This window comes from Thermobia domestica, chromosome 11 (genome assembly GCF_964235325.1).
Source record: "Thermobia domestica chromosome 11, izTheDome1.hap1.1, whole genome shotgun sequence".
Classification (NCBI taxonomy): Eukaryota; Metazoa; Arthropoda; class Insecta; order Zygentoma; family Lepismatidae; genus Thermobia; species Thermobia domestica.
The window spans coordinates 229,333,492-229,360,570 of record NC_137464.1 but is presented as its reverse complement, the minus strand read 5'-3'; the positions used below and the strand labels follow the sequence as shown (position 1 = coordinate 229,360,570).

Below are 27,079 nucleotides of genomic sequence, written 5' to 3'. Positions count from 1 at the left end.
TAAGGTGTTAGGTGTTTGGGACTCACATTTGCATATACACTGAATCAATGCACTGATTTGCGGGCTTTTGCACATGGCACATGTATTATATGTTGATTAATATACTTCATTCATGGTTTCTCGTTTCGAATGTTATACAGCATGTCAGTTATGGGTATCACTACTTTCAGACCACTATTACGAAATATCTTGAATATGTTCTAATTAACATAGTAACGATATTTTGCTTTCCGGTCATGAAATCATGATGAATTTCATTAACAGACTCCACTGTGAAGGATAAATTCATTTCTTGTTGTAGCATATTAGATGACCTGCTAGAAAAATACAGGATCTTCAACTGAATTAGAATTTAGCCTCCCTTTCAGCACCTAGCTATATGATACGTTGTTCTACAGGGTAAGATGGAAGCCGAATCACCATAATTCGTTCAGGTTTCAAGGCTATCTCACCAGTAATCGAACTCAGAATCCCGTGCACCAAAGGCACACACGCTAGCCCCTAAACCAACGGAGAGAGCTACAGTTTTTAAAATTATTTTACGTATATCTTGGATTTGCGCAAAGGTGAATCTTCTCCCCGTACTTTTGTAGATATTCCATTGTTTCCTAGCAAAAGAAATTTTCATAAGCTAAGAAGTTAAACGTATCTTTAGAATTCGAGATGTGTAAACACAGAAAGATACAAGAACAGTAAAAGCTAAGCTTGCAAGACTTTTATGAAAAATAAGATAAAATATGTGAAAGAGAAGATTGGGGAAATTGAAAATATCAGCAAAATCATGCAATAAATAAAAAAAAAAAAAAAAAAAAAATGATGCTACGTTAAATTAGTACTGGATGTAATCCGAGATATCCTAGCTGAACTCGTAAACGTTTTAGGTAAATGGAGGCGATATTTCAATAACATACTAAACATACATGTGAGAAACAAGTGCCGAAAACTCTAAGTTATCTTGAGGCGGATTATCTGTTTTCCGATTTTTTGGTGGAAATTCGTGTAAGTACAGAAAACTACTCTCTTTTAAATCACAATTGTATGTGTAAGGCATCCTTCTGTAAATGAAAATTGTTCAAAACCATTTTCGTGTTGATTTGTCTCCTTTCTAGGTCATTTTGCTGGTTATCCGCGATTGTCATGCTACTCAATACCGCGGATAATCGGGAGTTTACCGTAAGTGTCAATGAAGTATACTTACGAATTCCTTTTCGAGGACGTCTCTTTTGGGAATTGAATCAGCTATTATTATTTAAAAAAAAAATCACAAATTTCTTCCAGCTGATTTACTTTTGATTGTAGTGATGACAGAAACAAAATCAAGGAAGAAACGAAAAGTGTATCAGTGGCGAGAAATGTTTGTTACTGCTCCGTACAAAACATTTTATTGTCGTAGTTAATGCCGTAAGTGTCTAAACAAAAGACCTTTGTATTATAGAAATGTAAGACCTAGTCGCTAACTGGTGCAGAACAGAGGCACAAAGCGTTTTGAAAACAACAATTTTAAGGAAAACGTACTGTGCTGAAATAGATAAGTAAACGGAGTATTGGGAGAAGTTACACATTGCGAAGATCACAAGATGGTACATACATATTGAGTCTTAAGAGCACAAATGTCATATGTCCAATTTTTCTCAATATTGACTTTGTCAGCTATTTCGATAGTTTGATACTTTTATGTCAAGTGCACAAATATCAAATGTCCACTGTAAATAACTCATTCGTAATACACAGTGAATACTTGTCGCAACACTCAAACTCAGTACTTTGTTAGGGCGCACTTATCGCTTTGAAACAGTCTCCTGAAAAACTTAGAAAACTGGACATATGACATTTGTGCTCTGAAGACTTGATATTACCTAGTATCATATGGATAGTAAGAGGAGACCTCTAAGGTGGAAGGGACACGTAATTCAGATGGGGAACACACTGAAGGAGTAATTTTAATTGAAAAGCCCATGGAAGGACTAAAACGAAGAAAGTGAAGGGATGATATACTGCAGGATGTTCGGAAGGCAGCCAACAATAATCTTGATTGAATTGGCATGCCACATGTTAGGATCCGATGGCAAGTTTATTGTTCATTAAATCTTCAGAGTTATAAACATGTAGTGCTTTTGTATAGCTGAATAGTTAGCGTGCATGGACTTAAATCGATTCCCGATGGGAATGAAAGAGTTTTCATTAGTGACTCACCTCAAGCTCAAAAATTGAGCACGAGTACGTGGTAGCATCATCGCTATAAAAAGATAGCAAGCCAGAACCTGAGCCCTAGCGAGCGCAAACCTCATTGAAGATATGATCTTGAGCTCGTTGACAATAGTGAGCCTGAACTGAAGCGATCGCCTGCACAAACCCAATGAATCAAATCTTCAAAATGAACGTATATTCGCGTTTACTCTACTTAATTTTCCCCTCCCGCCTCCACCGTCCTTAAGCGTTTCTTACAGAAATCATATTTTAGGGTAATTATAACCAGAGTATTAGAGTTCCAAACAAATCTTAATATGTTAGAGAATGCCAATGTCAGACTACTGAACAAAATTTCTGGTTGTGTTTGTACCCGTAAAGTATGGGATGGTTGGTGATAGATATAGCATATCTGTAACTAGATTATTTTGTTTCCTGTTAGTAGTTAATCAAGCATGTATATTAGCAATTTTATTTTTTACACAATTCTTTCAATTTAAATCTTCGTGCACTGTTACTAATAACTTCAAAATTTTCTTCAGACACACGTTTCACTAAGTTTCAGTTGATAAGCATAATTTGGAAATGTAATTTAATTGGCTAGTATTGAATTGAAGTGTGTTTTTGCCTCTGTGTAACGCTCCTCTAAATGCACTTTTCACGTTTACTTCAGGATGTGATGTCTCCAACAAGTCCGAGCTATCCGTCAGTAAGTATATACCTATCTTGTAAGTATATGAAATAAATACACTGTATGTTCCAGTAATTCCCCTTGCTGTAAACTCTGTTACCAACATGCTTCTCAGTGTTAGAACCCTCACATGTTTCATCTCGCATGTATGTAGTTGCGGTCCCTTGTCATATCCTCTTTCCGTACTGCATGGGGGAATATGAAATAGTGAAAACCTTGGTATAGGCACCCTGTTTATTTATTGTAGACCCATTATTAGCCGATATAAAGGGCATCATAAAAACAATTTTGAAATGAGACAATGCAAAACCACACTCACGAATTCTAACTATCATTCTACGTACAGATTTCTGTAATTCCTGAATTTTTATAGTTCAAAGCTTTCGACTCTCCCCTTGAATCTTGGTCACGGAGGTTAAAAACAGGAAGAAAAAGAATAGAAACATTAAGGGATAAAAAGTAACGAACTTACCAAGAGAAGAGCTGTGTTGTACAAAAACACGTTGTCCAGTGTGTCAGACAGGGTTGGCAAAAACCATGGTTTTTACTGAAAAACCAAAAAACCAGGTTTTTTGGTTTAAACCAGTTTTTTTTTTTTTTTTTTTTTTGTTTTGTTTAAACCAGATTTTTTTGGTTTAAATAATTTGTTCTATGTATTTATATCACATATGGACAGAAATAAGCATGTTTCGCCTTGGTGTTAGTATGCAACAACCGGGTTATGCTGGAAGGGATCACATAAACTTACAGCGGAATCCAAACCGCTTCTCGGCTTGCATCCAAGAGAAATTATCCTCCATTTGAACTAGAAACCGGGACTAATTGGCCACAAATGCGATACGTCTGCCGACTCACTCACGAAGGACACCTGATAAAAAATACGTTGACTGATCTTTGCATATTTGTTAATATAATCATGAAGAGTCATTAGGACAGAAGGATAAAAAGATAAACAGTTGCACAAGTGGAACCATTATACAGAATTACATATGGACAATTTCAAAGCACTACAGAGTACAGAAGAACTAATTAAGTCAGTTTACTACGACTTTTATTAGTCCAAGTTAAAGAAATATAACGACTTACTTTGCTTATCAGTAAGAAAAATGAATAAAGATACGAATTTATTTGAGTCCACTTTGGCTCTGACACATTTATACATAAATAGTTACCAAAGATTTTGTTATTTCAGTAATTGCCTCTCGTGGGGTTTGTATGACACCCCTCCCCAAAAAAGTACGGCATTTCGATGTATTTTATCAATAGTAAACATTATTAAAACGAAACAATGTTTAGAATTTCCCTTTGGTTGCATAACAATAATAACAAACTAAAAAAAAAAATCACAAAAGAAACATCCATCAAGTTACATAAAAAAAGTTGCTTATATAATATAATCTCTTTGAGTAAATAATGGGGAATTTAGGTCTGAATATAGTACAAATAGTATATGGGAGTGAAACGTGATAACCCACAAATGTGTGTTCATCAAGATTTTACGAATAGTTACACTTTTACGAACATTTTTCGTTTTTTGGTGTAAACTTTTTTTTCTCTCTCTTTTTTTTTTCTCCTTACCAGCTGGTTTAAACCAGCCAACCCTGGTGTTAGGGATCTCCAAGATTCAAAGAACTTTATTTCAAGGTTAGAAATGAATTAGAGAGACTGGTTTTCGAAAATTTATTTATTCATTGAAAAAAAAATCTAGATAAGGGATGGTTAAGTAAGGAATAGGAATCGGTAATTACAAAGTTTTCACATTATTGCATGGCAATAAAAATAATAGCATGAGTTGACAACCTTCCAATAAGGAACAGGAGAAGTGCGCAAATTGACTTCGCCCTATTTTCGCTTCACCTCATTTAGGGGTCTCTGAAGCACTGGATAACGTGTTTTTGTACAACACAGCTCTTCTCATGGTAAGTCCGTTCCTTTTTATTTCTTAATGTTTCTGTTCCTTTCTTTCCTGTTTTTAACCTCCGTGACCAAGACTCCAGGGGAGAGTCGAAAGCTTGGAACTATAAAAATTCGGGAATTACAGAAATTTGTAAATAGAATAGTATTTTGAAATGGTTGAAATTTAGGGTAATCGTAGTTAAAGAGGTGTATGGACGAAGAGAAGAACTCCTTGGAATAGGGCAACGAAAAGAAATTTAGCACCGTAGTTGAATGAATATACCTCTTCTTCAGTTCAGTGTAAAGCTTCGTTTAAAACCTTTCCTGTTTTATTTATTTGCATTTCTGAATACCTGCTCTTCGCACGGGAAGAATAAGACTATGCAAAATATTTTAAAGATACAGGTGCTTTTCTGGTTTCAAAGCATTTCAAGTACGATTTCAGTAGAGTTAACGTAAACACTCTCTTTTTCCCCTTAGGGGCGCATTTTGCAATAGTCTAGGGTCATAGAGATTATTTAACAGGGTTCCCACCGACCTGTAAAACTGGAAAAAGAGAATTCATTTTACTCGTAAGAACTCATGGAAAAATCAGGTAATTTCATGAAAAGCCGAAAAAAACATAGGAAAGTCAGTCAGTATAAGTACGTAGGGGTTTTACTGATACTTGAAATACTGGACATTTATATCTATACTTGATGTGATGTCTCCAACAAGTCCGAGCTATCCGTCAGTAAGTATATACCTATCTTGTAAGTATATGAAATAAATACACTGTATGTTCCAGTAATTCCCCTTGCTGTAAACTCTGTTACCAACATGCTTCTCAGTGTTAGAACCCTCACATGTTTCATCTCGCATGTATGTAGTTGCGGTCCCTTGTCATATCCTCTTTCCGTACTGCATGGGGGAATATGAAATAGTGAAAACCTTGGTATAGGCACCCTGTTTATTTATTGTAGACCCATTATTAGCCGATATAAAGGGCATCATAAAAACAATTTTGAAATGAGACAATGCAAAACCACACTCACGAATTCTAACTATCATTCTACGTACAGATTTCTGTAATTCCTGAATTTTTATAGTTCAAAGCTTTCGACTCTCCCCTTGAATCTTGGTCACGGAGGTTAAAAACAGGAAGAAAAAGAATAGAAACATTAAGGGATAAAAAGTAACGAACTTACCAAGAGAAGAGCTGTGTTGTACAAAAACACGTTGTCCAGTGTGTCAGACAGGGTTGGCAAAAACCGTGGTTTTTACTGAAAAACCAAAAAACCAGGTTTTTTGGTTTAAACCAGTTTTTTTTTTTTGTTGTTTTGTTTAAACCAGATTTTTTTGATTTAAATAATTTGTTCTATGTATTTATATCACATATGGACAGAAATAAGCTTGTTTCGCCTTGGTGTTAGTATGCAACAACCGGGTTATGCTGGAAGGGATCACATAAACTTACAGCGGAATCCAAACCGCTTCTCGGCTTGCATCCAAGAGAAATTATCCTCCATTTGAACTAGAAACCGGGACTAATTGGCCACAAATGCGATACGTCTGCCGACTCACTCACGAAGGACACCTGATAAAAAATACGTTGACTGATCTTTGCATATTTGTTAATATAATCATGAAGAGTCATTAGGACAGAAGGATAAAAAGATAAACAGTTGCACAAGTGGAACCATTATACAGAATTACATATGGACAATTTCAAAGCACTACAGAGTACAGAAGAACTAATTAAGTCAGTTTACTACGACTTTTATTAGTCCAAGTTAAAGAAATATAACGACTTAATTTGCTTATCAGTAAGAAAAATGAATAAAGATACGAATTTATTTGAGTCCACTTTGGCTCTGACACATTTATACATAAATAGTTACCAAAGATTTTGTTATTTCAGTAATTGCCTCTCGTGGGGTTTGTATGACACCCCTCCCCAAAAAAGTACGGCATTTCGATGTATTTTATCAATAGTAAACATTATTAAAACGAAACAATGTTTAGAATTTCCCTTTGGTTGCATAACAATAATAACAAACTAAAAAAAAAAAAAATCACAAAAGAAACATCCATCAAGTTACATAAAAAAAGTTGCTTATATAATATAATCTCTTTGAGTAAATAATGGGGAATTTAGGTCTGAATATAGTACAAATAGTATATGGGAGTGAAACGTGATAACCCACAAATGTGTGTTCATCAAGATTTTACGAATAGTTACACTTTTACGAACATTTTTCGTTTTTTGGTGTAAACTTTTTTTTCTCTCTCTTTTTTTTTCTCCTTACCAGCTGGTTTAAACCAGCCAACCCTGGTGTTAGGGATCTCCAAGATTCAAAGAACTTTATTTCAAGGTTAGAAATGAATTAGAGAGACTGGTTTTCGAAAATTTATTTATTCATTGAAAAAAAAATCTAGATAAGGGATGGTTAAGTAAGGAATAGGAATCGGTAATTACAAAGTTTTCACATTATTGCATGGCAATAAAAATAATAGCATGAGTTGACAACCTTCCAATAAGGAACAGGAGAAGTGCGCAAATTGACTTCGCCCTATTTTCGCTTCACCTCATTTAGGGGTCTCTGAAGCACTGGATAACGTGTTTTTGTACAACACAGCTCTTCTCATGGTAAGTCCGTTCCTTTTTATTTCTTAATGTTTCTGTTCCTTTCTTTCCTGTTTTTAACCTCCGTGACCAAGACTCCAGGGGAGAGTCGAAAGCTTGGAACTATAAAAATTCGGGAATTACAGAAATTTGTAAATAGAATAGTATTTTGAAATGGTTGAAATTTAGGGTAATCGTAGTTAAAGAGGTGTATGGACGAAGAGAAGAACTCCTTGGAATAGGGCAACGAAAAGAAATTTAGCACCGTAGTTGAATGAATATACCTCTTCTTCAGTTCAGTGTAAAGCTTCGTTTAAAACCTTTCCTGTTTTATTTATTTGCATTTCTGAATACCTGCTCTTCGCACGGGAAGAATAAGACTATGCAAAATATTTTAAAGATACAGGTGCTTTTCTGGTTTCAAAGCATTTCAAGTACGATTTCAGTAGAGTTAACGTAAACACTCTCTTTTTCCCCTTAGGGGCGCATTTTGCAATAGTCTAGGGTCATAGAGATTATTTAACAGGGTTCCCACCGACCTGTAAAACTGGAAAAAGAGAATTCATTTTACTCGTAAGAACTCATGGAAAAATCAGGTAATTTCATGAAAAGCCGAAAAAAACATAGGAAAGTCAGTCAGTATAAGTACGTAGGGGTTTTACTGATACTTGAAATACTGGACATTTATATCTATACTTAAAATATTGAAAAGTACTAGAAATTATTGTGTAAAACTGAAAAAAAATGTAAAAAGTCCTTTTGAGACACTTCAAGCTTGATTGGAATTTAATTTTCAGTTTTGCGTCCCTTCAGCAGTGAGGCTATACGAGACGTGGACCTACAACTTAACGTAGAATCTGAACTACATAAGCTTCCATCGGGAATCGAACTTGGGTTTCTCACGTCAAAGGCGCGTACACTAATTGCTTGGGGCCACGAGGTAGCTGTTGAAACTCTTCGAGCTGTGGCAGCCTTATCTGGGAGGTGATATGACTAATATGTTAAACACTGAATAACTAACTGGTTCGGGAAAGGAAATGGATAGTGTTTATAAAATGCTATCTTTCAACTTATTTTATATGCAATTCGTATTCAGTTAATTTTTGAGAAGTGTCAAGACCTAGAAATGTCTAAGCTTGTTACTCTTGTATATTTGTAATTCATTGGCCGTCTACTGACCAGTTTTTTTTTCTTACTAAATGTAATACAAAGGTTAAATAAATAAATAAAGAGTATACGTAATAATGTGAACAAGGTAAGGAAAGAGTTGGCCGTGGGTGGTTAATGGGACCCAACATAAAAGGAAGGTTAGTGTGGATTGCGATAGGCATTCTGGGAGAAATAACGTCCAGAAAACACGTTTTTTCTTCGATATTAACCTATTAGTTCCTATGCATTCTTTCTATTAGGATATTGAAAAGACTTTGCTTTTTCAACATAGTTTACAAGGGTATATTAATGACAGAAGGAAACAAACCGGATTTTTAACACACCAAATCCTCTGTAGATGCGAATTCATAGATACATAGAGTGAAAAAGTGGATGACAACCGGGACTCGAACCAGAGGTCGTAGGTGTACCATGCCGATGTGTGAACCACTACTCCACTCAATCCACTTCTCAGAACAGCCGTACACTCTTGTCATTCTTGAAGTCGGTGCTCTTTACTTTGACCACAGTCTAGCTGTTGTACTTGGACAATCCAGTGCCCATATTCAGAACTCATCTGACGGTTGTATAATCATTATACACAGTCCGCCAGAAAATGTATACACTGTTTAAGAAAGAAGAAAGAAAAAAGATATGTATTATATTTTGTAATTACATTTAATTGCTCAAACATGTGTTACAAACCTTCAAGTAAGCATATGTTTACATTAGGTGTTCAAAATGTTGGCCGTTGACGGCTAAACATCTAACAGAACGACGATCGGTTACTGCAGCTGCAACGGTGAATGTATCAATGGAAACCGATGCACATGCCTCTGTAATCTTCTGGCGAAGGTTCTTGGGCGTGTGCAGCTTATTTCGATACACTTCATCTTTCATAGCTCCCTACAAGAAGTAGTCCATAGGGATAAGATCTGGCGAACGGGGAGGGAACTCAATGGTTCCTCTTCGTCCAACCCAATGTCCCTGCAGATTATCATCCAGGAAAGCTCGTACTTCTAGGTCGTAGCTAGGTAGGGCTCTGTCCTGTTGGTAGAAGGCGTCATCATCTCCATAAAGCGCACGTTCATCTGGTAGAATTAATGTACGTAACATGTGCCATCCAGTGAGTACCATCAAAGAAGAAGGGTCCTATGAAACCGTGGGGTGTAAGTCCACAGCAGACATTAACCCATGGTAGATTGACTGCCTTATCAACATGGACGTGCGGATTTTCCGGTGCCTAGTACATACAGTTATGTCGATTGACTGTTCCCTTTAGTTTAAAGTAGGCCTCATCAGACCACACTAGTTCGTCACAAACTGTTCATCATTAGTTACCATTTGCTGATACCATTCACAAAAATGCATTCGACGATCGAGAGCGTCATCATTAATGGCACGCAGTAATCGCGGAATGTAACGTTTTCGCTTAGCGTTTTTCAAAATTCGTCGTACACTTTTAGTGGTAACCCCCACCTCCCGTGCACATTGCATAGCAGACTTCTGTGATGACGTTTCAAACTTTTTCAACACGAGAGCCGACGAATCGTTCCATGCACCTCAAACTTGTCAATAATGCGTTTGATTGTTAGGCGGGTTGGTGGTTCAGTACCAAACACCCCTCTCCACTGACGCTGCACTTCGATGTCATTCCCATGACTTCAAAAAGTGCTTACGCTGCTCGAACGTCAAGTGTGCTCCTGCCATTTTCTTATCTCACTAGCCGTGCTGACAATACCGACATCTGTTGAGCTAAAACCGTACTACAACAATTTTAACTGAAAACAGTTGACAATACCGACATCTGTTGAGCTAAAACCGTACTACAACAATTTTAACTGAAAACAGTTGACAATACCGACATCTGTTGAGCTAAAACCGTACTACAACAATTTTAACTGAAAACAGTTGACAATACCGACATCTGTTGAGCTAAAACCGTACTACAACAATTTTAACTGAAAACAGTTGACAATACCGACATCTGTTGAGCTAAAACCGTACTACAACAATTTTAACTGAAAACAGTTGACAATACCGACATCTGTTGAGCTAAAACCGTACTACAACAATTTTAACTGAAAACAGTTGACAATACTGACATCTGTTGAGCTAAAACCGTACTACAACAATTTTAACTGAAAACAGTTGACAATACCGACATCTGTTGAGCTAAAACCGTACTACAACAATTTGAACTGAAAACAGTTGACAATACCGACATCTGTTGGGCGAAACACCATACTGTAACATACTTAAATTTTAGAATAATTGTCAATGCCAGTATCCTGATATACAGAATGACAAAGAATATATCCATTTTTCTGGCGGACTCTGTATATTAATGAAGGGAGGCAATAACGAGATTTTTAATACACCAAATCTTCTGTAGGTGCGAATGGATACTGGATTGTCCAACTGCAACAGCTAAGTTGTGGTACAAGCCATATGGTCTAAGTAAAGAGCACCGGCTTCAAGAGTGATAGAATGAATAGCTGTTCTGGGAAGCGGGCTGGGGTGGCTTAATGGTTGACGCATCTGCACGGTACGCCGAAGATCCCGGGTTCGAGTCCCAGTTGCTTATCTAAACAGTTTTTTTAATGATTTCCATATTGAAGCGTAATTTAATTTCACTTGCATTGGTGAAAAGTAAAAAGCGAAATAGGAGTCAACACATTCGTAAATCAGTAAACTGTAATGTAATAATTCCTTCGAGTTAAAAGGATCACAGTGGTACAGTGTTAAAATGTTCACTTTCAGGTTCAGTGTGGGCCAAGTGTATATTACAGGAGACAACACAGTCCGTTTTCGCGACTTTCTCCTGTTTCCTCCCATTGTTATTTATCCAATTCTTTCATTCTCATTCACTTGTTCTTATCATCTACTTCGTTTAGCGTACAGAGAATGATTTGTCAAACGTTTATTAAAGAGATTTCGTTTCCGAGTGAACAGTCTACACGGTGTTAGTAAATGTCATTTATAAAGCTTACGTGAATGTCGATATGTAAGACTTTCACTATCAAGATAATGTAATTATTTCATCAATATTTATCGATATAACTTGTAATGTTGATACCCATCTGTTCATATGCAATTTACATCGATATTTGGTACCTCCATCGTCGAAAGCAAATGTTCGAGGCTGTATTTCTATGACAAAAAGCATTATAACGCATTCATGGAAGCTAACAATAAAACAGAAGGGAAAATGCAGTAGATAGATAAAAGTAAGGAATGTACTGTAGTACACATTGATGAGTAAAATCGAGCACCATTCGTTTTTTTTTTTTTTTTTTTTTTTTTTTCAGAACTTTGTAGATATCATTAAAGTTTCTCCTTCCTTTTGACAATTATGCTTGTTGTTTAGTTGCACTATAACTTTTGTTTTGGAACACACTTTAAAAGCCCTTGTACTTCTCATTTTACGTTCTTGCTTTAATGTAATTTTCACCATTGTAATTGTTTTTTGTACGCCAACCAACCACCATATATTAGAATCAGATTGAGTTAGAAGGGCATAGCTGTTTTTTGAAGGGTAGAAGGTGCTTACAAACACATCCACAGTGTAGTTTGAAAAATGAATTAGCAGTTTTCGTTTTAGGATTAGATCTCTGTTAGATTTGCCAATAATTAGATTGAAAATAACTGAGAGACAAAAAAAAAAAAAAAAAAAAAAAAAAAAAAAATTAAATTAAATTATAGTTGTCTTATGAAATACGATGATAATGTCTCATAAGATATTAGTAACTTGATTCCTGTGTTATTACATGATAATTATTATAAAACTGTATGCTGTTACATGATAATTGACGGATAAAGATATCTCATAGGTAACAGTCACTTTCTGTAGGGTGTTTTGCAGTTTCACTGTTTACTCACGTCTCTGCAGGTAGAAGTCCATATATTGATAGTAGTGTTTGTGAGGATGAAATTTGACATATATTGGCAATTGTATGAATGATTCTCATGGTGACAGTGTTTTTTGAATGTATCTGGTGAAGTTCTTAATTACTGTCCCACAGATTTTCTCAAAAAGATTCTGTTTCATCCTTATCTTTACACCTGACTTTTGAAGACACCTGGATGTGTTGAGTGAACTTAATCATGTGTAGACAAGTGAATAAATACAATGAAATTAAAAATGTTTTCTGTGCCCCAGTTATATTATTTTGTATGATATAAATGATCTTAAATTTATTTGAATATTTTTCGTCTTGTTATTTGAATATTCGAAGTGAAGAACTCTGTTAGTTGCTGGACTGGAATGAAGCCGAAATTTTCATATCGTTCTGTGTTTTGCCACTGCTTTGTCAACATTAATAAGTAAATCATCGATTTCGTTATTAAGCTCTAGAGTATTCGTATAATAAATTATAAGTTTAATATGCCCATTGAGTTTCCATCAGTACAGCTGCAGTAACGTAAGGGTTCTTTAAATTGAGCTATGGTGCCATTTTTCTTTTCAGAAGAGAAAATAGATCAAAGACTCAAAGTGCACAATGAAACGTCTTCATGGCTTATGTTAAAGTCAAGCTTTTCATTCATGCCTATACTAGCTGTATCCACTCTTGCCTTCTCTATAAATAAAGATATTCGCCTTGCAAGTGATATGGGTCTTAGTTGCGGAATCTTAATGTAAAGTTAACTGATGGTAGAAGCCTGAGATTGTGGTTTTATACCACGTGAAAGGAACCCTAAATTTTAACAAACCGTCAAACAGCTGTCAAGGAGCGATGGGATGAAAATAAATTAGGACGGAGCAGCTGTCGATCTAGAAATCATCGAAGAAAATTTCCTATGCATACTATGTATGATTAAATCTACAGTATACACAAATCACGGAATACATTGCCAATGATTAATTAGGGGACTATGTACAATGTAGACAGAACACGGAGCTGTGGGATGCGTGTGAGGTTGGAAAGTCGGTGGGGGAGGGGATGACCTTTGACCAGGCTGAAGATTGGAGGATAATAAAACCTGGAGCAGAGGGAGGTGGATAACAATGATTCCGAATGAAGTGGGTTGATGGAGAAAGAATCCAGTGGTGAATGTTCTGTTTCTGCGGGCTCTTTAAGCCATGAAGTTAGTTTGTTAAGTTCATTATTAATGAAGATATGAAGGAGAAATAGAAGCAAGAATAGGAATAGAAAAAAAATATTTCAGGAAGAAGAAAAGCGTGTGGTGGATAACTTTAAAAGATTTGTCAGATGTTTTGCGTAGAGTATGGTACGGGACATGAAAAAACTTGACTCTACACATATTAAAAACGATGATAGACTTCCGAAATATATATGTTGGTATAAAGATTATGGAAAAAATCATGTGTGAGAACGGAAAAAAACTGTAATGTGATGAAATGTTGAAGGAAGTATGAAAGAAGAACAATAATGCAGATCTTTAGAAAAGGGAATAGAAATTTGGAAAGAGATCGTATTCTAAATGAGTTATTAAAGAAGGGTGGCCATAATAAAAATAGTGTACTTTGAAGCACTTACCTGGCTAATAAATTCCCTTTTTCTACTACCGATTGTGTTCGATGTGATGACCACAGGACCGAAAGATTTCCCAGCAGCATAGTTTCCGCTGTAGCAAGCTCCTGCATAGAATGAGAGTGAAATATCTCGTCATACTGCTTTGTCATCTTTCCAAAGACTGTGCTAGGGGTTGGGAAGGTATCCAGCATGTGCTTGTTTGAGGAATCCAGACCCATAGTAGTCCATTGGTGAGGCACCAGGCGATTTCGTAGGGATGGACGAAAGTAGGATCATTCGAATTATCCGCCTCTTCTACTTTCCTTGTGTACAATAACTGTGACGATCATGCGTATGGCTGGACGCCTTTCTATGTGGATCTTGGGGGGCGCGGTGGCTCAGTGGTAGAGCGTTCACCTCTGGTGCTTGGGGTCCCGGGTTCGATCCCAGCCCCCGCCAAGTGAACTTTGTGGTGGACAAACACCGTGCTCGTGGGTTTTCTCGGGGATCTCCCGTTTCCTCCCACTTTCTTCATTCCACCATTTCACTCATCTCTCATTATCACCGTCTCCTTTAGCCTAACCGGCATAACCGTGGGACGTAAAACTGAAAGATTTCATTTTTTTCTATGTGGATCCGTACAGTTGGAAGGTGTGTGTTTGTCCACAGAGGGTTCTCCTGGAAGTAAGCTATGTTAACTTTGATGGTGGAATGCTCTTTGTTGAACGGCAGGTTACCCAACTGTAATATGTTACCACCAGAAATCCCTCGGAAAAAGTTTTCTTTCCTTTGCAGCACAGTCAGAACGGCTCTTATGGTCAGTTTGACGGTAGAAAATGGATAGAACTCTTTTGCTCTCATCTAGGTAAAGCCACCTCTCATCCAGGGTAAACACTCATTTGCACTTGTTCCCTGTGAGGTATGTTTCGTACATTTTCCTGGCTTCTGGAAACCTCTCATGGAGGTGGTGGCCTGTGAGGCGGTGCTTGCGCTTTGAATGCAAAGCTCTCCCGGATGATGTTGGAAACTGTGCTTTTTGAGACACCATGTCGTATGCCCAAACTTCTCTGTATTGCTGATTGTCCTGTTTCACTGCTTTCTTAATGACTCACACTGTTTTAGAGGTTCGAGCAGGCTGGAGCCGTGTTCTCAGTTTCCAGCCGACCTCATGCCGCAGGGGCCTGTTGGGTACATCGTCGGATGGTGAGGCCCACACCAACTTTGCTGACGGTTATACCTACGTCTGTGCACCGTTTTACTATTGCTGAGCTTGTATAATGAGTGGCGGAAAGTCCAAAATGAACTTCTTCATTTTTACCTTCATAGTTCCATAGATCGTATCCAGCTGATACAGTTATTAAGTAAAAACCGTATTGTAATCAAGCAATGTATCGAGACGTAACAGCTGTTAAATGCGTGAATTTTTTTTTTTTTTTTTTTTTTTGTAATAATTATATATATATATTGTGGACAACGTTCTACAGCGTGGTCCGGAAGTGGGCCCTAATTGGTATTTTCCGACGGTTTTAGGTTTCACCCACATTCGTTTGGTAACATTGCGTCTGGCAACATTACTATCCATATTCATTTGTGTTCTGCTGTTTTCTTCTTGGTAACAGTTATTTGCAGTGAAGTTGGAGTAATCAACAATGTGTGATCAAAGTCCATATAGCATTGAACAAAGATTAGTTGTTACGGTTTAGCTTGACGAAAGGCGTTACACAGGTGACACCATGGAAAATGTTAAAACGAAATTTACAGACCGCTTTGGTATTAATCCACCAAGAAAAACAACAATGTTGGGGTGGGAAAAACGTGCATTTGCTATGGGCAGTGTTTAAGACCTTCCCCGAGGCGGTCGACAGATTTCAGCTATGTTACGACATATCATACTGATATTTATGACTCTTAAGACTCTTAAGACTTCAAGGTAACTGTACAGACATTCCACTATAACTAACACTTTACTGTTAAAACTAAAGGGAGGACCACCCGCTTCCGGACCACCCTGTATAGTTGTGCTACATGAAAATAGAAGGACGGGAAAAAGCTACTACAATTAACAGACGATATTGCAGTGAAAAAGGTTCTTGGAGCGTGTTATGTTCATGGCAAGTAACCTGCCAGTGATTGCAGAAGCGTATATTGATAATAAGGTATAGGTAGGAACATTTCCTGTACAACCATGGTAGTTGTAATAATTACAGTTGTGAGAGAAATAATAAGAATCATCTAGTATTGATAAACTTTTTTTTTTCTTTTTTGTCAGTAGTATTGTATGAGTTACTAATTATCACGCTTTATAATGATTTCATTGAAAGAAAAATGTAATTAATTAAACTTTAATAATTATTTTTGTGTTTAGTTTCAGGGACAGTGGTCTACTTCTTGTGAAAGTGGAGAAAATACGTCAAGAGGTTAGTACGAAAGTCAATTGTTTTTGACAGTGTGTGTTCAGAGGTTGAACTGTAAAGCGATACTAGACTCACTCTGCTTGAATTAGTAGATAATTGTTGTGCGTTACAAAAAAAATTTAAAAAAATAATAAATAAATTGTTTTCCATTTTTTGAGAAGGCATTAATTACGTCTGAGATTTTGTATGCATGAACTTGTATAGAGCTTCTTTCTTACTAACTCCTAACCATATGCGGTTTGACTTTTAGCTAGATTCTAATTGTATTTGGTCTGCTTGTAGTGCGCATAGTGTCATTATAGAATGATCATTATTTTGTGTAAGATTTGTTTGAGCATTTGAAAGATGCAGAAATTAAAATAAAAATGAAATCTTTAAGGTTTACATCTCACGGTTATGCCGGCTAAGCGAAGACGATGATGATGAGAAATGAATGAAAATGGTGGACTGAAGAAAGTGGGAGGAAACGGGAGAAAACCGATAAAATCCACGCACATGGTGTTTGTCCACTACAAAGTTCACTTGACGCGAGCTGAGATCGAATCAAGGTTCCCATGCATCAGAGATGAACGCTATACCACTGAGCACCACGACCCCGAAATTAAAATAGAAACAGTGTTATAATGTAAACTACTTGAAGGGTAATCTTATTAATACATTCTAAAGGAACTCAGTTTGCTTTTGTGCATCACATAGTTAACATGTTAAACGTCAAATTTTCGCAGACAATTTTAAAATGTGCGGTACGTCGCGCTAAACTGTAACAAACTGTTTCGTACCTACTAAAAATGCAAAGTGTCTATTGGCGTAGAATATTTGCCCAAATGTAAATTTAAAGTTGTAAAGTGATTTCGAGAAATTCGTTAAATGTAAAACTAGAGATAATAATAATAATAATAATAATAATAATAATAATAATAATAAAAACGTATTGTCACTTTTTCTTTTCATAGTTGTATAAAATTTCACATGAAATCTGAATGGCAGTTAAAAGACTTCAGCTCAGTTTTTCCAAGGAATATATTCTATTCAACGGGCAGAAAATTAATGCCATTCAAAGTGCGACTACTGTTTTTGTCCGAGGTATTTTAGATGTGAACTACCCTGTTTTCTCTGTGTAGAACCTAAAGCAAGATCGATTACTTCAAGTTAATCTAAATCTGTCACAGAAACATATTTTCCAAATAGGTTGGATCCAATAGCAATATCCCAATAACAACTACAGTTTACTTGGGAGTTTACGTTCGGGCGCTTTTGAATTTGTTATCCTAAATAATTAAAACTTAAACCAAGGAAAGAACATAAAGATTAAAATCTAATTCTTACACCAAGAAGAGGCCAGGAAATTGCATTTCTGATTGCTGGTAGACTCCTAAAATGTCTTGAATAGTAGTTGTAACATGCACTTCAAACAGAGCTCATTAATACTTCCGTGTACGAATCCATGCATCGAATTGTAGATAGATCGAAAGATGTGACACTGTGTTTAAGGCTGTATATTGAATTTTACAATTTAACTTCGAAGCACTTGCAAAATACTGTAATTGAAAAGCTATAGTTAGTAACTGTTAGTTAAAATAAAGTTGCTAACATGGGTAGAACCGACATTATTGGGAAAATTCTAGTTTCTTTTAAATTGACCTTAGTATAAAAATTGGAAGACTAAACAGGACTTAAACCTTCGTAACTTTTATTGGTCAGAGTTCGGTTTCGACTTGATTTGTACAAACTTACGACTCATTTTAACGTTGTCAACTGAGAAACAAACTGTCTTATGGAGTCAAGTCTGTCATGAATATAAATGTATTTACAGAGAATCCACACTGAAATCGTACGTAAGAGGTTAGTTCTAATCACGCATGGAGATCCATTTGAATTTTCATGTCTATTAAAATTAATACGAGCTTTCTCCATCTTCAGATTTATGGACGATACGGTTGATGAAATAAAAAATTAGGACACTCTCTTCGTCGAATGTACCATTTTTGATATTTTCGTATTTTGTGTTAAACATTGAATATGATAATACTGTTCACTTTTATTCAAATTTAAATATAAACGTAAAATCGTCTATAACAGTTCGAAATAGGTTTTGAACTCGATCAACATTATGGAACAAAACGTTGAATTAGCTTATAGGAGTTTTGACAGATATAGAATACATATATTCCATCTGTAATATATGGGACAGATTTTCGGCACTGTTCCTCAACAATGGTTAGTGTTTAAAAATTACGGCACACAACACAATTATCTCAATTACCAAAAACATGCCCAAAAGCCGAAAACATAATTTCATATTTCTAAAACTCAGTTGGAAAGAACAAAATGGTACAAGGTGTGTGTATTTGTATGAGGGAGGGGGGGGGGGCAGCTATTTGTTGTTTTACATTAATGAAGAAATAATCAAAAAATGTTAAAAATTGTTTGAGGATGGGACTTCTGCATATTTTAATTTTCGCAGTTTAAACTGAAAAAAAAAGTAAATGCTCAGTAATTTTGTTGTATTTTATTTACGTAGATCAAGTTTACTTACTTTCACTCATTGATTCCATATGAAACCAGTTGAGAATGCTCCAAGAGCATTGCCAGGACGAACTTAAAAAAGAATGGAGAAATGGAGTGGAAAGGATAACTGCCATTATTCCTAGATGTAAAAGTAAAACTTTTTGTCCGCACCTTCTTCTCTTTCTCTCAAAAATTATCAAAATATCATTTCTCTATGGCTTACAGTTCTCAAGATATGGCTGCTTAAATGTCTAAAAATTGGAACTGTTTTGGCCAATATCTGGGGAACTGTGATGAGTTGGACAGTAGACAGTTAATCAGTAGTCACCGGTTACTAATCGGTACCAAGATGTTCACCATCCTCTTAGGTATTGATCAACACCAATATGATCTCTGTGTGACTTACGGTTCTCGAGATTTGGCTCCTTAAATATCCGGAAATCGGAACGATCTTTTGGCCAATATCACGGGAACGGTAAGAGTGACGCGAAAAATTTATTCACTTTCTCTGATAGTTTTTGATGCTCTGTCGAATGCAGGATCCAAAATTGAAAAAATCGCAAATAACAGACAGACACATAGCCATAGAGAATTCAGTAATGAACTCTTTAGTTCGTTGAAAATAAAATCACTACATATGCAAGGAAATAGGGCGCGATTGAAAGCTGCGTGTTTATAATTCTTTTCCTATGAAATTTACCTCAAATACACATTTCCGATTATACACATAGTATCAGTATTAAAAGTACCCTGGAAAATCATTATCAAATTATATTCTTACAAGAAGACAGTTATAGATATGTGACAATCATTTTGGACATGAGTGTACATCTGACTCTATGGTCGTTTGTAGTGGTAAAATACCTACCTTTTTAGGGACTTAAAGCTTCCCAATTAAAACTTCTATTTAGGGGGTGGGGGTCGGACTTTTTTTTTTTTCAGCGGGACTACTGTGCAAGAATTTTTCCGTTTTATGACCTCTTAACACTGGGCGAAATTTGAAAAATGTTGCACACAAAGCCCAAATGAAGTATTGACAAAAAAAAAAAAAAAAAAAAAAAAAAAAAAAAAAAAAAAAAAAAAAAAAAAAACAACAACAACCTTAAGTGAATCATAAAGATCTTTACTTGTTTAGTTCAGTTTGGGCTTCATTACACAGATATTGACTTGTGGAGGTCAAGTATTATGCCTCCGAAATACAGATAGCAATTTGTAGAAATTAAATTTACGTTCCGAAGTTTAGTATTATTATTATTATTTATTTATTGAAATGTTTTGAAATACGTAAAAATAAGTTGCAAAATTCAGTGAACAGCCAAATATATAAATGTTTTCTGCATGAAGCGTTTCTTCTATGTGAATCTTTACTAACATTTTCATCTAATTAGTTGTGTTGTTCTAGTGGCTTTTTTTCTCTTTTCTACTTATCTTTGCTCCTGAAGTAATTTTGGCGGAAGGTTGGCTATAATATGTCTTATCTGTACTTAGATTTTTATTCCTGCTCAGAGTTGGAATCAGCCCGTCCACAGACTGTAGGGGAAGAGGAGCTTCAGCTGCAGCTTGCGTTAGCGATGTCAAGGGAAGAGGCCGAACAGGAAGAACAAAGGAGAAGAAGCGATGACGTGCGCTTGCAGTTGGCGCTTTCGCAAAGTGAAGAGGAGTTCAAGTACGTAGTTTTTTGTTAAACCTGCTTATAAAAGTCTTTTAAGTAATGATACATAGACTGGCTTGGCAATATTTTTAAGCCCTTTAAATTCTAGACAAAAATATTTTACGAATGTAAAATGTTCTAAATGCAAACCAACGCAGGCATTCTAACCAGCTGTTGTGAAAAAATCATCCGAGATAAGACAATGAATTGCATGAGTAAATCATAGTGAAACAGTACGGGTTACCAACAATATCAAATTTGATTAAAATGAAACACATGGTTCTAATAATATTGTGTGGTAGCAATGAGAACGTTAAAGGAATGGATGGTAGAGCTAGGATTTGCAACTTAAATTTAGAACAGTCTCACCCTAATATGAAGTTGAAGGCGTAGACTTGTAGATCGAGGCGTCTTGAAGATCTCCATGATGACTTGTCCGACAATCGACCAAGGCATCGAATGTCGGACCGACGGTACGGTCACGAAAGACCAAGTCACGAAGGTCCCAATGAGCAATGACCAAATGACCAAGATCGAGCTTTCTCAAGTGTATTTGTCTCGACTGTCTCTCTGACGTCATGAAGGAAGCAATGGTACTGACACTCTCTCGATGACATGCACATTCAATTCCCCAAATTGACACAGCCAAAGTACATATCGATGACACAACATAAAGCAGCTATACTTCCTACTAGGCTGCTAACGTCGTCAGAATCACATATACCAAAACCAGGAAGAGAGAGACTTCCGAGAGTCGAAGTACTTACTACTCATCAACAATATTTCCTTATTGTGTCAATGTTTACCAGGTCGATGGTCGAAGCGAGCATTGATTCGTCGTAGGTGCATGACAATGAGAGTCCAGTAGAAACAAACACATTGAGAAAGCATCTGATCTAAACAAAACTGAATTCCAGTTAACGCGTGTGAGACTGTTTGGTAGGCAAAAGGTAATAGGAAGTTACTACCAGTGTTTATTACATATCATTTACAAATACAAGGACTTCCTTGTAGTAGAGCAGACGTAAGATAATTAATTATTTCCTTGTTGAAAATCTGTCATCAGCTGATGTCGATATCGGGTGTGAATAACATCTAACAGGCGATGAACTTCCTCTAAACAACACATGTTCGTTTATAATGGATGGATGACAGGTTCCAAACTCCAATAAAGAATATGGTCCTTGGTTCGAGCCATGCAACAATAGTGTCTACTCACAATCGACCTAAGAGGCGTGGGAGACCTGGGTTCGATTCCCGGCGGGAGCTCATGTGGTTCGGATTCCACGTTAATCAGTAGGTCCACGTCTCATATAGCCTCGCTGCTGAACGGGACATTAAACACAAAAAATCAATCAATCAATCAATCGACCTAAGAGTACAAAAGGTTAAGGAAGATATAGAGTCAATTAAAGCATCTCTTGTTTTCAATACCGTACGAAGATAATTTATAGACCGTTCTTTTCATAAACGAATTCACTTCCAAAGAGTATGAGTGTCAACGCTTTAGAATATAGTGATAGGGAAATATGACGGAATTTACAGAAAAATTTCCTGTAATCCCCCAAACTGTTAGCACTTCAATAATTGGATAAATTCCGTAGTACATAACACGTTCTTGTCATGAATATTGGATTATTTTGAAATTTTTGTGACCTGTTGCTAGTATTTCTTGTTAGATTTCACTCTAGCGATCAAATCCCTCGCCGCTGATCTATCGCTAGCGCGCGTCTTGTTAGCACAATGTCCCGAGTTCGATTTCCGGTGGGAGAGCCGAGAAACTTACAAGCATTACAGTGGTCCGGATCGCACCTTAAACTGTAGGTCAACGTCCCATGTGGTCTTGGTACTAAAGGGGACGCTAAACTCCAAGCTATCAATCTAGCGGTCCAAAAAAAAAAAAAAAAAAAAAAAAAAAAAAAAAAAAAAGTTATGAGATTATGAGAAAGTCACAGAAATTCTCTTATCTCAGAGCTATATATTTTATGGGTTGCAGTTACTCATTTCAAAGCTTATTCAATTATGAAAAGAGCAATTCAAGTAATACTTACCGTGTGTGATGTAGTTGATTTAACTGATTCTGTATATTTCTTATTTTATTATGATTTGAAGCGAGGTTTCATTCGAGGCGAGGTCGGCCTGTACGCTTTTGTGCTGTACGTGTCCCTTCACGTTTCCACTTCACTATCACATCAGACACAGTGGACCTAGGGATGTTTAGGAGTGTGGAAATCTCGCGTACAGACTTCTGACACAAGTGACACCCAATCACCTGACCACGTGCGAAGTCCGTAAGTTGCGCGGAGCGCCCCATTCTTCTTTCTCACGATGTCTAATGACTACTGAGGTCGCTGATAATGAGTACCTGGCAGTAGGTGGCAGCACAATGCACCTACTATGAAAAACGTATGTTTTTGGGGGTGTGCGGATACTTTTGATCACATAGTGTATATAGATGAGAAACCAAGCGTTAGAAGTCATATGGAAGAAGAAGAAGGTAACTGAAATTAAACAAATAAAAATGTCAATCGTTAACTTTTTCTGTTGCGAAGTGTGGAAATACACAAAACAGCGCGGTCAGCAGATAATGTAACTGAACCGTGAGAAAAATATCTATGTATAAACTATCGTATATAAATTGGCACATTTTTCAGAAATCTTCGTGAAATGCTGTTGTTGGGTTTGATAAGTCTCTGTAATGAAGTGTCTCAAAAATAACAAATGGATGGGATGTAAATGTCAGGTAGTGGGAAATAAAAGAAAGATATAATATGTATCCGTTTTGTAATATCAGAATTTTTACCACACGACTACAGTGGCTTTACTGTGTGCATTTATAAATGCCGTTGATGGGATTGATTATGCCTCGGGGTCATGGCAATTAAGTCAGATTTGGCACATAATAACGTTTTTATGAAATTCGTACGATTTGTTTCTCTATGTTCCTACAAGATGGACAGGGTATACTCAGTATTCTGTATAGATCAGGTTTTCATTAAAATTCTGCGCTCTATATTGTTCCAGAATATTAATGTTAAAGAATGAACTATTAATATTTTGTATCGTGTTGTGTTTTTAATAGAAATGGTAAGAATAGAGATAGTGTAAGTGTGGACTCCGTACACCTAGCCTAAGTTGTGTTCCAAAAAGCTGTACAGGACAAGTTATTACAGCAAAATTTCCTTTACTTCAAAGGCTATTGCCAGTAAAGTGGGACATTTTCTTACGGTTTCTGAATAATATTGGTTTATTTTCTTCTTGTCCAATTTTTATGTAATTCTTTGAATACATTTTTGCGAAATGTTATGCATAGATTTATGAAAGAAAATGTTCTGAAGTGGGAATCATCTTGTATAAGTATTACAGAAAAAGGAAACCTTCTTTTTTGTAACAAATGTAAAGACTTTTTTCTAGCGTAAAATGCGATAAAGAAAATCCAGTCTGTTTTAGAGCTTTGGACGTTGTGCGTTTCCGTGAAGGGTCTTTGCTAGTGTTGTAAAAAAACGGTTTTTTTTCTGTGAAGTTTTTTTTCAATAAAAAACATCGTTCTTTTTCATGTTTTTTTTTCAAATGTCTGTTTTTTTTCTGGCAACTATTATTTATTGATTTACGTCGCAGATTATTGAAATAATCAACAGAATTTGAGTCGAAGCCCTCGTAACTTACAAATCTTTTGTTTCTTTGCACCTATATACTAGCAAAATTGTGTGATTATTCCTTTCGGCCCCAGGTCATTTTTGGCGTTTTCCTACATTTCCAGTTAGTGACTTATTGCTCAAAAACTATTCATTCGATTGATATGGTTAAGGCTTTGTTTTTTAGAAAATGGATGTGGCTATCTTTTGGTGTAAGTTGCATTGCAGTATTGCCAATGAGTGGGAAATTATTGAGGGAAATGTAGGGGTGAAAATTTACAAAAAATTCCCTAACCGAATTTCAAAATTTTTTGTATCTAGTACCACTGCTGCTATATGGGTTCAAGTCGCCTAAAAAAATCTTTGGTGTGTTGACAAGGTACAGTGAAATCCTGAAGTCGCTTGCTTCCATCCAAAAAGGGAAAGAAAAAATTCTGTCATACACATGAAATTTTGACACTTCTTACACCTCACAAGCAAAAATCAAATATGCCGGGGCTACAGCTTCTCTAATTATCCTATTGAAACTTTTTATGGTGCGTTCTGTAGGGCAAAGAGGAAGCTTTCAGGTAGTGGTACGTTTGTTTCAATGTAGCCAGTAAGAGGGTAATAATAGAGGGGAAAAGGGAAATTTTCCGAATTTTTTATCTAAAAGCGGGAATTAATTGTTTTGGCTGGAAACACTGCCATCAGACAGACGAAAACTATCTGAAAATAGTCCTTAGTACTCCAAAAATATATCCTACAAGTATCATGGCGATATATAACAAAGTAAGCATGATTTTTAAAAAAAAAAATCTCATTCTACCTCAGAAATTCACCATTTTCTTACCACTTACAGGACATGGTTTATTATAAACCTCAACTGTACTTTCCCTAATTATTCTAGTGAAACTTTTTATGGTCCGCTGTGTAGGCTAAAGATGAGGCTGTTAGACACTGGTACGTTTGTTTGAATGTAGCCAACAAGAAGGACATAATAGAAATAAAAAAGGGATTTTTTTCCAAAATTTGTCCTAAAATCTGGAATTAAAATTTTCTGTAGCTGGCAACACTACTATCAGGCACACACAAACTATCTTAAAATAAGCTTTGGTATCTCTCTAATATATCCTACAAGTATTGTGACGATATCTAATAAAGTAAGCATGTCAATAAAAAAAATATCTCATTCTACCTTTAAAAAAATCACAGTTATCTTCCCAATTAGAGAACAAGGTCTACTATACTTCCCCTAATTATCCTATTGTAACTTTCTATAATGCGTTGTGTAGAGCAAAGACGAGACTTCCAGATACTGGTACGTTTGGTCCGATATAGCCAACAAGAGGGAATAATAGAGACAAAACAGATAATTTTCCCAAAATTTCCCCCTAAAATCTGGAATTAAAATTTTCTGTAGCTGGTAACACTGCTACCAGACAGACACAAACTATCTAAAATTAAACATTGGTACACGACGATATTTAAGGAACCAAACTTCTAATTACCAAAAATATATTACTGTAAACAGAAAAGTAGGGAAAAACTAGAAAAATCAAGGGTTAAAACCTAAATACGAATTTTTCGCGCGTTCCCTAATTACCCCATTGTAACGGTCTGTACTTGCGTTTGTTAAGTAAGGACAACTGTTCGATTGGCGTAAGTTGACTTGCACTCAGACGTATAGGTACGGATTTATAAACAAATTTCTATTTTTCCCCCAAATTTAGGAAAATTTTAATTTCCCTAATTGGCAACACTGCGCGCAGGCCCGTTCAATTGATGTCAACAGTTAGATATCCATCCGAGGTATCTACCTGGCAAGTATAAGGAGGTCTTTCTACAACGAAGGAAGCTACAGGGGAAAAAAGAAGTAAAGGAAATTAGAAATTAGAAAATTCTCGAATTTTTGACTGGGATGAAATTTGAGAAGGAAATTCGACACCAGAAGAAAAAAATAATATGATAAACTATAGGGCTACCTGGGCCACCGAGTATACATTTGATTACTCTTTTACTACTAACTCGTGTTGTTGTTGTAGTTATAGTCTCGACTAACAATAATATAGTTGTTGTAAACAATAACTTTATAAGGAAAATTTTCTCTCCTTTTTACATCTTAGTTCCAACACTGTTGGTGAGAAATGCAGGGTGTTTCAAAATGAATTTTGGGGTTTTAAGTCTTCGTAGTACTTATTACATTTTACGTACAATTATAAGCAATGCATCAAGTAAAAGAGCACCTCAAATAGTATTTGCTACAAGTGTTCAGTGTGAGATTCATTTGTCACAGGGCACACATCTAGTCGATAGGCGAGAAAGGCCCATAAACTTTCCGCCATATGGCACAAAACACGTTCAATTTAGGAAAGTCTCGTTTCAAGTGTACCATCTCCTGAGGATTTGCTGACGGCCAGATACAAACATTATGAGTGTTCACATTAGCTCTTAGGTGAAATGTCGATTTATCACTGAAGACGACACGATCCAGAAAATCTTCATTGTAATGCAGCAATATTTCACTTGCGAAATTGGCACGTAAACTGTAGTCTGTAGGCTTTAGACCTGTAGCAACTGCAAACGATAAGGACGTTGTTGCAAGCGTCTCCTTAATATTCTTCACACAGACCGTTGCACTGTACAGATTCAATCTTTATTAAAACACAAAAAACTTTCTGCTCTCTAATCTACATCTTTGCTGCTTGCTCTTTCTAACGGCAGACAGAAGAAACAATGCATGTATATGTGTGCGTACAAAACTGTTTGAGTTGCTCTTTCATTTGATATAATATTTATAATTGTAAGTTAATTGTAATAGATACTACAAAGTTTCAAAACCCAAATGTTAATTTTGAAACACCCTGCATTACTTCAAATTGTGTCA

The 27,079-nt window shown here is 36.2% G+C and overlaps 1 protein-coding gene across 1 annotated transcript in view; it reads left to right on the top strand.

Moving 5' to 3' along the window:
- The window catches only part of LOC145664789 (epsin-2-like), a gene marked incomplete in the record, with an annotated part of 105,240 nt that overhangs the window by 34,805 nt on the left and 43,356 nt on the right, over positions 1–27,079 (top strand). Inside the window, 3 exon segments of the mRNA XM_081731746.1 lie at positions 2,861–2,896; positions 16,371–16,422; positions 20,434–20,593. Of these exon segments, the coding sequence (XP_081587872.1) occupies positions 2,861–2,896; positions 16,371–16,422; positions 20,434–20,593 (248 nt within the window).